This window comes from Mesoplodon densirostris, chromosome 15, assembly GCF_025265405.1.
Source record: "Mesoplodon densirostris isolate mMesDen1 chromosome 15, mMesDen1 primary haplotype, whole genome shotgun sequence".
NCBI classification, from domain to species: Eukaryota; Metazoa; Chordata; class Mammalia; order Artiodactyla; family Ziphiidae; genus Mesoplodon; species Mesoplodon densirostris.
The window spans coordinates 25,680,592-25,694,078 of NC_082675.1; the positions used below are offsets into that span (position 1 = coordinate 25,680,592).

Here is a 13,487-nt window from a genome sequence, read left to right on the forward strand (position 1 = left end):
CTTATCTTTCTTACCCTTAATTTTCCTCCTGTGCTTTGAAACTGTGGTTTGCAGGCTCATCTTAGTGGGAGCTGAGGTCTTGGAAGTGGGGAGTGACCTGCACACCTGGGTAGTAGCCAGCTCTCAGGACAGTCTCCTGGGACAACTCTGCCTTAAGGCCCCCCACTGTGGGCTCAGGGCCTGTTGGGGTCAGGCTCAGCAGCAGGTGGCATAAAGCTCCCTGTGCTGTAGCAGCTGGGATGCTGTCTGGCACAGAGTAGGTACTTGGAAACATCTGCTGTGAGAAAGTAGTGGAGGATTCTCAGGCTGGGATTCTGGAGCCCAGGAACAGGCCCAGTGTGGCTGCAACAGGCCCAAGGCGCTAGGCTGGCCTTGGTACATTGCCCTTAGCTGCACTCAGGAGCAGGTGTGCAGGGTCCTGCCTGGAAGTTGGCGGGCACTTCTATCCAGCAGGCTCTGGGGGGTACAGCCACCATGTGGGCATGTGTACAGAAAGCCTTGCTAGTCTGATGTACAAGGGGCCAGGAAATGTGCAGGTTTTGATTAAATGGAGTTTTAATTAGAGTGGCCAGGCTGGTGAGGGTAAGGAGGAAGGTGGGAAGAAGAGGCAGTTTTGAGTCTAACTGCTGGGGAATCCTGTGGGGTTGTCCTTTTGAGGCTTATCATGCACCTTCCCCAGCATGTAACTCTGATCTATATGGGATGGCTTTTGCCCTCTGCCCTGTCCCCAACAAGGGACAATTACAAGGAAATATTACATTATTAATATTTCATTTCCCCTCTTGGCTAGCAACAGATGACTCAAGGATTAATTAGAGCCAACAGAGAGGAATAGGAAATTGCCAGATCCTGGCCCCGCCCCCAGCCCCCTCCCCCTGGGCCTCCAACCTTCCTGTCACTCTTGCTCTAGGAGGCCTCTGAAGGGAGGAAAGCAGAGAGGGGCCAGGAGGCCCTAGGAAATCTTCCTGCTGCTGTTTTTCATGGGCATTCCCCCAGCTGTTCCACCCTTTTATGCTCATGGTAAAGCTGGGAGGGCATTAGCCTCTTTGGGCCTTAGCTTCCTCATCTGTAGAGTGAGGTTCATGGGGCCGGCCAGTGAGGACACAGATGACCCACAGGCCTCTGCACCCTCATTTCCTGAGCCCCCAAGCAGGCCGTACAAACTATTGTAGAGGGTCTGGAGTGGAGTCCAGGAAGGTGGGCCCTGGGAGAGCACAGGGCTTGGTGGCTCAGTGGTGGCTGGAGCCTGGTTTTCCCCAGCTGACTGTGTACGTTGATTCCCAGTTCCTGTCAGTGACTCATTAGTAGGTTGAAACAGGCCATCATGGGAGCATTTTACTACAGAACTCTGGCAAAGGCCCCAAGTTAGGGCACCCCCAATCCTGGGCTGACTTGCGGTCTGGCAGCTGGGAAGCTCCAACCTCCTCCCAGCTACCTCCGTGCCCTGCCCACCCTGCGGTGCCTTGGGCTCCACTGATGTGCTGTGCTTGGGGCTGGGAGATTCTAGTCTGGCAGATAACCAGGTTGCCGTGTGGCCAGGCAAGCTTCAACCCGGGATGTGCTGGCAGCTGCCGGAGGGCCTGCAGGAAAGCTGTAGAAGGCAGATGGGGAGCCCAGTGTGCAGGGAGGCAGCCTTCCAGACCCAGCTGGCAGGGGTGTGTCTGGCTCCTTGCAGGGCTGACCTGGGCTGGAGGGTCTGTTGTATCCAGTGAGACTGGAAAGGCACCCCAGGACTGCTGGACAGTAGGAAGGTGCCTTCAGCTTAATCAGGAAGGGTGCTGGTACCAGGTGCTGTGAGGCCTGAGAGCCCACAGTACAGAAGGTGATGGGGAAACCCCGAGGATTTAGGGGTCCCGAGTCTGCCAGGAGAAACTCACCAAACAGAGGGCTTGGGTTAGGGTCCCCAAAGACCCTTCCATGCTTGGCATCCCAGCCCACATGGAGTCAGCCCAACATCCAGGGCAGATGCTAATGATGTGACCCCATCAGTAGGGCTCCAGGCAGTGGGGCCAGACAGCCCACGTTCAGCTCCACAAAAACGTGGTACTTATCTGGGTCAGGTGGATCACTGGTGGCCCCACCTTATCTGACCCTGGGCAGGACCCTCTGAATCTGGATGATGGCCTAGGGCCAAGTCAGGTTTCTAGCCTGGGCTGGTTGGACTGGCAGAGGCTGTGTCTCTGTCAATGCAGATTCCCCAGGAGAGGCTGAGGCCAGGGTAAGAAGGATGGCAGGGGGTTGTCAGAAGGCCAGGAAGGTGGGTGGGTGGCTCACTGGTGGTAGGAGGCAGGGTCCCTGGGGCTTGCTGGGCCTGACTGGACAGTGGCCCGCTGCTGGTGGTGCTGAACCTGGGAGGCCACCAGATGGGAGGCAGCTCTGGGGCTGTCACTTCACTTCTGCAGAATGAGGACGAGGAGACCCTGGACACATAGCCTCTGCAGTCAGGGTGCCCCTGGTGAATGCTACTCTGGGCTGCAGGCCGGGAGCACCAAGGGACAGTGTGGCCAGAGATGGCACCAGGAGACTTGGTCTGCCCCACCTTTGCTAGTGACATGCTTTGTAAGCAGCTGGCTGGCAAGTGCCCTGTGCACAGCAGGGGCTCGGTGGGACTTGTCCGTGGCCCCTTGGAGGCAGGCTCCTGCCAGGCCTGGGAGAAGCCGTGGGCTGCAGGAACCCCTTGGGTTCTCAGGAGCTCGGCCTCCTCTTCTCTCTCCGGCTTCCTGGGGCTGGGCACTCCCCTCCAAGCCTCCCAATGGGCATGGGGGACGCCTCTCTGGTGTACCTCTCCATGCCCACCCAGCTCCTGCCACCTGAGGCAGATCGGAGTTAGAAGGAAACTTGGGGTCATCTATTGCAGCTCTAAATCACCTCCTGGACAGGGTTGGGGGAGCCTGGCCCTTGGAATACAGGCAGGGACAATGAGCAAACTTCTCCCAATGTTGCCAGTCCTCTTTTTTTTTTTTTTTTTTTTTTTTTTAATATTTATTTATTTGTTTGGCTGCTCCGGGTCTTAGTTGCAGCATGTGGGATCTAGTTCCCTGACCAGGGATCGAACCCAGGCCCCCTGCATTGGAGTGCCGAGTCTTAACCACTGGACCACCAGGGAAGCCCTGCCGGTCCTCTTGATCCCTCGTATCCTGGAAGAGAGACGGGGGGATGCAGCCCCGAGCCCACACGTGAGCCTGAAAGGCAGCTTCAGGCTTCTTGTTCCCGGGCAGGCGGCAGCCACTATCCATGTGCAGCTGGACCCCATGAGAGCCCAGGACTGGAGGAGGGGGTGGATTTGACATGGAGGACACTGCTGGGCAGCACAAGTGAGTGTGACAAGGGGGAGGGAGAGGTGATGGGGAGAGGCCCCTGGACTGGCAGGGGCGATGGAGACTCTTTCACAAGCTCAAGGGGGATCCCTGGGGGTTTGGGCTGGAGAGACTAAGACTTCTGCTTCTACTGGGTTTCACCAATTCTTTACATTTCTATGACATTTTGACTGGGGGTGCCCTTTCAAATGTGTTCACTCCCTTCTCATAGAATCATGGGTGAGAGCTGAAATAGCCCTCAGAAGCTATTGGGGTCCAACCTCCCCACTGTATCAGTGGGGAAACTGAGGCCCAGAAAGGAAAAACATTGTTGCCCGCAGTCCCCAGTCCCTGAGCGCACCAGCCAGGCAGAGAAGCAGGCTGGGGAGCAGGTGCGGGAGGAGGGAGTGAGGGGGGAGGCGAGGCGGCCGCCCCTCCCAGATGTGCAGTCAGCTGGCGGGGGCTGCTGAGGGGCGGGCTCCCTTTGTGCCTGCTCCAACACCCTGTGCAGCACCACCAGTGAGGGCAAGAGGGCTTACCTGCCAGCAGTGGGAGACAGGACCAGAGGGCCACCAGATCCTCCCAGATCAGAGCTCTGGGGTCTCTGGGCCTGTTCCTTATGAAGGCAGCATAGGTAGGTGCTGGTAGTCCCCAGGGAGCGCTCTCAGGGGGATGGAGCAGACTGAAGCTGGCTGAGAGAGAAGGTGGGTGGCCCTGGGAGATCCAGGGGTTAAGGAGGCCTTTCCAGGAGGGAGGGTCGTGGGGTAGTTGGTGGTGAGCTCAGGGACCCAGGAAACTGGCAGAGCTGCCACAGAAGGCTTGAGAAGCTGAGCCTGGGGGCCAACACAAGTGACTCAACTCTGAAAGTTCTCGTCTTCTCTGGAAGAAAAACAGACTGGGGTTGATCCCTGGCCCTCTGATTCAGGTGGGAGAGGCAGGGCACGGTAGGTCATCCTCAGGCTGATGCCTGGCCTGTGGGGAGGGCGTTGGGGAGCCGGGGCTGAGGGCTGCCCCTGGGAACCTTCAGCTGTGCCCCTGCCAGTGGTCCACCTCTTCACGCGGCTTCTCCCTTGACAGGTGCCACAGGAACTCTGAAGCTAAGCTGAGCCAAGATGCCGCCAGAGCCCCTGGAGAGGGCCTGGTTTCTGAAGACTCGGAGTTGGCTGTGAAAAGCCCTTGGGGAGGCCCCCCCCCAACGGCAGGGACGCTCCTGGCTCCTGTGAAGGGGCTCAGGGCCTGGGCAGGCCAGCTGTGCTGCAGCTATGGACCGTGAGCTGGCCTGGCCTGCGTCCTTGCTGACCCTGCCCATCTGCAGCTGTGCCCAACATGGGCTCCTCGGTGTACATCATGGTGGAGCTGGCCATTGCCGTGCTGGCCATCCTGGGCAACGTGCTGGTGTGCTGGGCTGTGTGGCTGAACAGCAATCTGCAGAACGTCACCAACTACTTTGTGGTATCCCTGGCGGCGGCCGACATCGCCGTGGGGGTCCTTGCCATCCCTTTTGCCATAACCATCAGCACGGGGTTCTGTGCCGCCTGCCACAGCTGCCTCTTCTTCGCCTGCTTCGTGCTAGTCCTCACGCAGAGCTCCATCTTCAGCCTCCTGGCCATCGCCATTGACCGCTACATCGCCATCCGCATCCCACTCCGGTGAGCCACGTTCTCTTCCCTGGTACACCTCATACTGGGGGCTACATCTGTGAAAAGGCTCCCTGTGTCAGGGTCTGGTCTGTGCCAGGATCAGGGTGAACCAGGGGTCAGGGTGAACTTGGGGTCAGGATTTGGTCTGGGGTCAGTGTGTGGAGCTGAGGACAGGGCCATTGGGCTCAGTCTGGGGCTGCCCAGGGCTTGGCACATGGCCAGCACTTTTGCCACACCAGCTGATCCCTGTGGGCACAAGGCAGGCTGGCCCTTCCCAGGCTCCCCTGGGCTACATGGGTGAGGCTCCCGTGTTTTGGCTGTTGGCAGATATGTGCAGCCCAGGCCTGGGTGGATGCATCTGGGCCGTTCTTCACACAGCATGACAGTGGGGCAGGGTGGGCACCACGGGAAACCACAGGACCTGAGAGCTAGAAGCCCGCCCACCCACCCGCCTTCCTCCAGCTCCTCCAGGCCGGCCTGCAGCTTGCACATTAGGAAAATGACCCAGAGAGGGGAAGTGACTTGGTCAAATGCCTTCGTGAGTCACTTGGACCTCTATGCAAATTCTGTTTTGCTCAGTCACCAAGTGTTCATGGGGGACGGGGTCTGGCTGGTGGACTGGGGTTTTTATGGTGAAACTTTTATGAAATGACCTCAGCCATGTATTGTGTAAACGAAGACTTTCCCCGAGGCTGAGTTCACTTAAACGCAGCCTCCACCTACCACCACCAACCCATGGACAGGGCTAGGAAGTGTGTCCCTCCCCATCTGGGGGCCGGACTGGGGGCCTTCTGCCCTACCTCCTCGCCTCTCCACCCTGGAGCTGGGTTCCACAGCCTAGGTGGCTGCAGGCCCTGAGGGAGGTCTCAGAGGATGGTGCGCCCCCATCCAGTGGCGAATTCTCTGAACCAGAGTAGTAGCCCCACGCTGGGCTGAGGGTGTCCCAGCCAGGACAGGGAACAGGCTCAATGAGCAAATGGAAATATAGAGTGTCAAACCCAGGAGCACCCTTAGAGGTCATTTCCTCTCATGGATGGGAAAATGAGGCTCAGAGAAGGGAGTCAGCCCCCAGGGCTACACGATGAGTTGGTAGCACAGTCAGGACTGGGCCTGGGAAGAAACATGACTGCCACCCTCGGTGACTTCAGTCTTTTGGGAGCTGGTCATAGGATGGCCCCAGTCTCCCAGAACCTGGGCCACCCGGGCTCTAAGGGAAAAGCAGACACCCTCATCATGCTGCTCAAATGAAGGAAGGAGCCTGGGCCCCATGTGCCCCTCCCAGAATACTTTGTCTCGGGACAGCCTAGGACTCTTGTCAAAAGAAAAGGGGACTCTGGCTGGTCCTAATGGAGGATCAGCCTAAACGGGCAGAGCCAGAGTCCAGGCTCGTCCAGGACACAGAGGCCTAAGGGCTCCCAGGCTGATTGATTGGTGTCCACTTCGGGGCCAGGCCAGTGTGGGCTGGGCCGGGCCGGCCCTGGCGGAATGTTCAGTGGGGAGCACAGGTGTCGTTCTTTCTTCCCTGATTCAAGGAGCAGTGGATTCAAGGGAGAGATCAGGGCTGCTGGTCTCAATCAAAAGGGCCTTCCTTGGCTTCTTTTTCTTGTCTCTGTTTTTCAAGAGTCAAAAGTCCCATCCTCCCTGATGCAAGAGGATGGGACATGCTGTGTGACTGGGAAGTCAGCTGCCTCTCTCTGGGGCCATTTTTCATCTATGAAAGGGGCCAGGTCTCTATCCCTCTGAGCTCACAAAGGTGTTCTGAGGGCCCAGTGAGTGGACTGGAGTGATGGGTCCCTGAGGAAGGATGGCAGGGTGGGGTGGATGGAGATTCAGGTCTTTCTGAAGCTGCTGGAGGTTCAGAGCCATGGACCTGCGCCCCCCTCAACCCCATCTGCCTGCCCGACCCCCACAATCTTCCAGAGCGGGACCTAGTTCCACCCAGACCTTGGCCATTTGAGCTCCACTTGATAGGGCTTAGAAGGGTCAGCCTGGCTGTCTTGGGTCAGGGAGCCAATGGGATGACGGTGGTGATGATGCTTAACACCCCTTGGGGCAGAGCGCCACGGTTGCCAGAGGATGTTGGCTCAGCGTCTCCTTTGATGTTCTCAGCCGGCATTGTGGCCAGGCGGATGTTATGACCCTCCTGTTATTCGTGGGGAGGCCGGAGAAGGAAAAGTGTCTCCTGACGCGGGGACTCCAGGGCCCTTCACGCTGCTCCAGGTCCCCTTGGGTCCCTCCACTTTACTCTTCCTCAAGGGTACTGGGCTGACGAGGGCTGGGAGAACGAGGTGCGTAAAGTTGTCCGTGTGGGGCTCCTGAGAGCAAGCTGGGCATGAGTGGGGACTAGATGGAGGCAGATGGTAACCCGGGGCAGCTCTGGGACTGCTGCCTGGCCCAGGGTGCCCATTCCTGCCCCCCTTCCTCTGTCCCCTTCCAGCTGGAATCCAGTCTCTCCTGTGTGCTGTTTCCTGATCCACTCAGTAAGTCCATTTGGCTACCCTGAAGTCTAGCCTCTGACCGATGCTCTGGATGCCTAGCTCCAGGCCTGCACCGTTCACCATTAATTTTTCTTTTTTTAAAAAAGAATTCAGTTTCAGAAAAATCTTATGTGCTCCTTCCCAAGTGCACGGACCCTACTGGGCTAGGGCAGGGCCTGGACAGAGGCAGGGATGGGAGCGCTCCGTGTCCCCAGAGGACAGAATTCCCAGGGTGACAAAGGCTTTCTTTTCCCAGGGGAATTCCACACCCCTTGTCTCCCATCTCTCACTTTAGCCCCCTCTGACTGCTCTCTCCCTTCGGGAAACAGGCCTTCTTATGGGGCAGCAGAGTCCTGTGTGGTGAATTGCCCCAGGGAATAAAACCTGAGTACCCTGGCTTCTAAGGGGGCAGGATTGGGAGAGAGGACTCCCTGCAGGAGGTGACGCCATGGGTTGCTGGGGATGCATTGGAAAGGGCATTGGCATGTGTGGGGGAAGGGGTAACAGAAGGGGGCCAAGCCTGGACAAAGGTCACAGGGAAGGAATTAATTAGCATATGGGCTCTGGGCCAGGGAGAGGTGACAGAGAGGAGAACAGGCCTACAGGGAGGCTGTGGGGCTGGCTCAGGCCTGCCCATGCCTGGGAGGGAGTTTGGGTTTTAGCTGTAGGTCAGTGGCTCCTTTGGACAACTTAGGAAAGCTCCGCCTTCTCTTGACTGAAGGGCAAATGCACAGGAAGCCCTGACCTGAATTGTGGGGGGTACTATTGGATCATAGGGTAAGCCCCCAATGTGAGTAATGGGGAGCCCCCAGGAAGGGGCAGCCTGGAGGACACAGGGATGCAGAAGCACCTCCAAACACGGGGGCTGTGGTTCTGGCACCAGCTTCCTATGACACTTCTGGACTCCCCAGAACAGCAGAGCATGACCCTGGATGGCCTTGGCACCCCCTCCACCAGGCAGGCAGTCTATGTCTGAGGCCCAGGAGGGCAAGATGTGACTGCCTTAGTCACAGACACAGGTCAGGGGATGGGAGATGCTGCTGGGCCAGGCTGTGGCTTGGCCATGGCTCCATCTGGGCCCTAATGTTGATCCAGTCCCCTGGGAGCTTGGGTCCAGGGCTCTCAGCCTAAGAGGCTTTCTTTCGAATAACAAAATTAATCTGTTTGGTATCTTTTTAAAATAAATAATACCTGCATGTATTACAACATCAAAAAAGAACAAAAGCATATACGGTAAAGAATTGTCCCCCTTGCCCCACCTCACCTCCCTTCCTGGAAGGCAGTGTTGGGAATCCTTCCAGACATCCTTTGCACACACAGACAAGTGCTATCAATGTGTTTCTGTTTCTGTCCCCAGGACAGGAGGGGCTTTCTTTTCAGAATGCAGTGGCAGACTTCCTCTCCTGGGTTTCCTCATCTAAATGTAGACAAGTGGACAAAACAGGAATTTTCAAACCGTGTCCCCAGAAGCCTTCAGGCTGGGCCCTGGCTTCCCCCCCAGTTCATTCATTCAGTGAATATTATTAAGCCTCCTCTCTTCCTCGGCAGCTCCAATTCTGTGATTGCCTGGGAATGCTGGTGAGAAGGGTTGCTGCTGGAGAACAATTTGAAAATCCCCAAAGCCCGTGGCCTCCAGGATCTTCTACACCATCCCTATTACTGCTTGCTTCTGCTTGACTGCCTCAAATGACAGGAGCTTCACCACTGCCTGAGACAGTCCATTTCTCCTGTGAATAGCTCATTTACCCTGAGCCACAATCCATCTCCCTATAATTTTCACCCAACAATTCTACAATCTGCCCTCATGGGACAGTGCTCACAAGCCCCAGATTCTTAGTCCCATTTTACAGATGGGGAAACTGAGGCTCAGAGAGGCACAGTGACAACATGGCTAAACAAGAATGCACCATCGCTAGAACCCAGAGAGGGAATATGCTTTTCTTCAGAAAAATATCAACATTAAAATAGCCTCCTGGGACTTCCCTGGTGCCCAGCGGTTAAGACTCCGAGCTCACAATGCAGGAGGCCCAGGTTCGATCCCTGGTCAGGGAACTAGATCCCACATGCCACAACTAAGAGCCCGCATGCCACAATGAAGATGCCACATGCCGCAACTAAGACCCAGTGCAGCCAAATAAATAAATAAATATTTTAAAAATTAAAATAGCCTCCTATTCAGTCAGATCATATAAATTACTATTTGTAGAGTACTAAAAACAGTGCCTGGCACTGGCAAGTGCTATATAAGTAATAAATGGAAAAAAAACCCTGTGACCTCAAGTTTGAAGCTCCAGAACAGGAAATAGGGCAGTGTAGGCTCTCTGTGGCTTGACAGAAATGGGCAAGTCCATGACCCTCTTCCTGCTGCAGGCACCCAAGCCCCCAGCGAATGGGGCTGCAGAGCTCGGGAGAACGGTCCTGCTAGGTTACCGTTTGGGTTCAGAAATGAGGAAGTTACCTTGGCCCGAGTTGCCTCTGGATTCCTGGAATGTCCAGGCAAGTCCATTCCTCTCCTTGGGCCTCAGTTTCTCTACCTATAACATGAGAGGGTTGGAATAGACAAGAGGTCAGAGGCCACCGTGTTTTTTTTTCCCTTAATTTGAATCAGTTGACGAAATTTAAACCATGGGAGATTTTACCCAGAAAAATCAGCTCCCAGACCCTGCTGAGATCTGGCAGCACTGGGCAAGTTTGCACGTTGGGGATGGGGGAGGGGGGTGGCTGAGTGGTATCAGCTGCCTCCTGCACACAGGGTAAATACCCACCAGCCTGCCTGCCTCACACGTTTGTCACCTCTAGGCCCCTGTGTTTGCTACCCCATGGACTAGTTTCTAAGGATACTTCCAACTCTGGAATTAAGCGTGTTTTTCCTTGACGCCTACTATGTCCTGTCTCAGTGATGGTAATGCAGAGATGGATGTAGGGACCCAAGGGGCCCCCAGCCTTGGGAGCCCAGATTGGGTAGGGATTAGTTGAGCTTGGGTAGGAAACTTCTCTGAGATCTATCTAACATGAACGTAGAAAGGATGGGTAGGGTTTACTAGGTACAGAGGAATGCAGTCTGGTGTTGCTGAAATCAAAACCGTTAAACGGGGGCTTCCCTGGTGGCGCAGTGGTTGAGAGTCCGCCTGCCGAAGCAGGGGACACGGGTTCGTGCCCCGGTCCAGGAAGATCCCACATGCCGCAAAGCGGCTGGGCCTGTGAGCCGTGGCCACTGAACCTGCACGTCCCGAGCCTGTTGCTCCACAACAGGAGAGGCCACAACAGTGAGAGGCCTGCGCACCGCACAAAAAAAAAAACCAAACAAAACAAAAACCGTTAAACGCAAAGTCATCCCTCAGAGGTTACTGAGGTCACCTTCCTCAGTCAGGGAGATGAGTTTTTGATTGCCCTTTCCTTTAATATAATCTATACCACCCTTTTTTGTTGGCCTGAGGTCAGCTTCTGAGCCAGCAGATCAGGCCACTCCCCGAGTCTGGAACTGAGTCTGGTGCTCTAGAGTACTGAGTGATTTGGGGCAGACTACTTCTCCTCTCTGGACCTTAGAATCTCATGCAACTCTTTCCTCTTGAATGTTAAGGCTTATATAAATGTTAAGACATACTGATCTCATCTCTCTCCAGAGGGCTGTGGGTGAATTTGGAAGGGAGAGGGGGTAGCTCATTTGGCCCAGGACCTCCACCCCTCCTTTTCCCACCTGTGCCGCCTCTCCTTAGGGGCTTCTGGAGACCCTAAGTCAAGTGGGGAAGGAAGATCATAAGCACAAGAGATGTGAACCACCTACAGGTTTGATCTGGCTGGTTCGGTCCCCAGCGAGCGAGTACCCTCCTGACCCGTTCCCACTCTAAATAAAGGGACACCCACTGTAGCATCGACTGAGATCAACATGGAGGTTATAACTTCTCCCCTCCTCGCCCCCCAGAATCACTTATTAATTCCTTCAAACCAAACTAATTAAATCCCAGGACTACTCGTAATACTATTCAAAAATCATCTGGATGTCCGTGCAGTGGTCTCCCTTTCCAGGGTGCCTGCTCTCCTGTTACCTCCTGTGAGAAAAGGCCAGGCTTGGCCCTCCCCTGAACAGAAGAGGATACTGAGGCTAGGAGGCAGGAAGTGACTGGTCCAAGACCCCACAGCCAGTGGATGAGGTACAGGTTGCTGCTCTGGGTTTCTGGCTCTTGGCCCTTCCTAGCCCTAGTTTCCCAGGCCTCTGACGCTGGTCTCCTCTCCCCAGGTACAATGGCTTGGTGACAGGCACGAGGGCCAAGGGCATCATTGCAGTCTGCTGGGTGCTATCGTTTGCCATCGGCCTGACTCCCATGCTAGGCTGGAACAACTGCAGTCAGCAGGAGGGCAGAAACCACTCGCAGGGCTGCAGGGTGGGCCAGGTGGCCTGTCTCTTTGAAGACGTGGTCCCCATGAACTACATGGTGTACTACAACTTCTTTGCTTGTGTCCTGGTGCCCCTGCTGCTCATGCTGGGTGTCTACTTGCGGATCTTCCTGGCGGCCCGGCGACAGTTGAAGCAGATGGAGAGCCAGCCTCTGCCGGGGGAGCGAGCCCGGTCCACGCTGCAGAAGGAGGTCCACGCTGCCAAGTCGCTGGCCATCATTGTGGGGCTCTTCGCCCTCTGCTGGCTGCCCCTGCACATCATCAACTGCTTCACCTTCTTCTGTCCCAAGTGCAGCCATGCCCCACCCTGGCTCATGTACCTGGCCATCATCCTCTCCCACACCAATTCCGTGGTGAATCCCTTCATCTATGCCTACCGCATCCGCGAGTTCCGCCAGACCTTCCGCAAGATCATTCGCAGCCACATCCTGAGGCAGCGGGAGCCCTTCAAAGCAGGTGGCACCAGTGCCCGGGCCCTGGCAGCTCACAGCAGCGACGCAGAGCAGATCAGCCTCCGCCTCAATGGCCACCCTCCCGGGGTGTGGGCCAATGGCAGTGCCCCCCAGCCTGAGCGGCGACCCAATGGCTACACCCTGGGGCTGGTGAGTGGAGGGAGTGCCCATGAGTCCCACAGGGACACGGGCCTCCCAGACGTGGAGCTCCTCAGACAGGAGCTCAAGGGAGAGCGCCCAGAGTCCCTGGGCCTCGAGGGTCCCCAAGCCCAGGATGGAGCAGGAGTGTCCTGATGATCCACCGAGTCTGCCCCTTCCTAAGGGAAGGAAATCTTTCTCTTCCTGGTTGGTGGAACCAGTCACGTTGAGAGAAGAGTGCATGTGCCGAGACCCTTCTCATGGCCGGTTTCCACTTTGGACTGAGGAGGGAGCCCCGGCTGGAGCAGCATGAGGCCCAGAAGGAAGGGTTTGGAGTCCAAAGAAGTGGACGTTTCATGCTGGGAGGCCCTGCATCAGGCCAGAGCCCCAGCACGAGAGCATCTTGGTTGGCCAGGGCTGGTCCCCAACTCCAGAAGCACCTAGAAGTGCCACCTTGTCTCCGCAGAGCAGCTGTGGCAGAGCAGGTTGGCTGGCCTGAGGCTGGGGAGTGGTTCCAAAAGGCCCCCTGCCACACACACCACCCTCCCCAGACTTTCCAAGGATTCAGGAGCTATTGTGCTCAGAGGTGGCGTTTGACTATTTTTTCCAGGAGAAAATGTAAGCGTGAGGAAACCCTTTTTATCTTCCCTCCCTGGTTGCTGGCTCTGTTTCAGCCCTGCTGCTAACCTGGCACCAGGAGTTGGCCCAGGGAGACCCAGGCAGCCCTCTCCCGCTGCCATGAGCTGCCATGCACGTCTCCTTCGAGGACGGCGAGTTGTAATGGAGCCGTGCCCAAGCGTGGGCACAGGGGAGGATGTCGGGGCTGGCCAGCATGGGTGAGCCTGGGGAGCTCAGAGCTGCCCAGGTAGAGGCCCTATCTAACTGCCTTTCCTTCTGAAGGGAATGTTGTTTTTTTTTTTTTTCTGAGATACAATAAAAATGAGCCACGTTGTGTTTTAAGCTTGTCCAATGAGAATGGTGTCTGAGTTCCTTTCCCTACTCCACAGCCAGGCCTGGCACACACATATGGGTATGTGTTGCAGGTGTGAGAGAGTGTGCACATATGTGCAGACAGCCTGCCTGCCTGGG

General features: G+C 56.3%; 1 protein-coding gene across 1 annotated transcript; it reads left to right on the forward strand.

Annotated features, from left to right (window-relative positions):
* Positions 1-4,602: 4,602 nt before the first annotated feature.
* Positions 4,603-13,273, forward strand: ADORA2A (adenosine A2a receptor). The gene is made up of 2 exons (XM_060118938.1): positions 4,603-4,945; positions 11,651-13,273. The coding sequence occupies exons 1-2, from the start codon at positions 4,623-4,625 to the stop codon at positions 12,552-12,554; spliced, it is 1,227 nt and encodes a 408-aa protein (XP_059974921.1). The 5' UTR covers positions 4,603-4,622; the 3' UTR covers positions 12,555-13,273.
* The last annotated feature ends 214 nt before the right edge of the window (positions 13,274-13,487 follow it).

Bases quoted from the DNA above. Each gene is read 5' to 3' on its own strand.
- ADORA2A (XM_060118938.1), top strand. From the start codon at position 4,623: ATGGGCTCCTCGGTGTACATCATGGTGGAGCTGGCCATTGCCGTGCTG. The intron at 4,946-11,650 runs GTGAGCCACGTT...TCCTCTCCCCAG, and splicing joins GCCATCCGCATCCCACTCCG to GTACAATGGCTTGGTGACAG.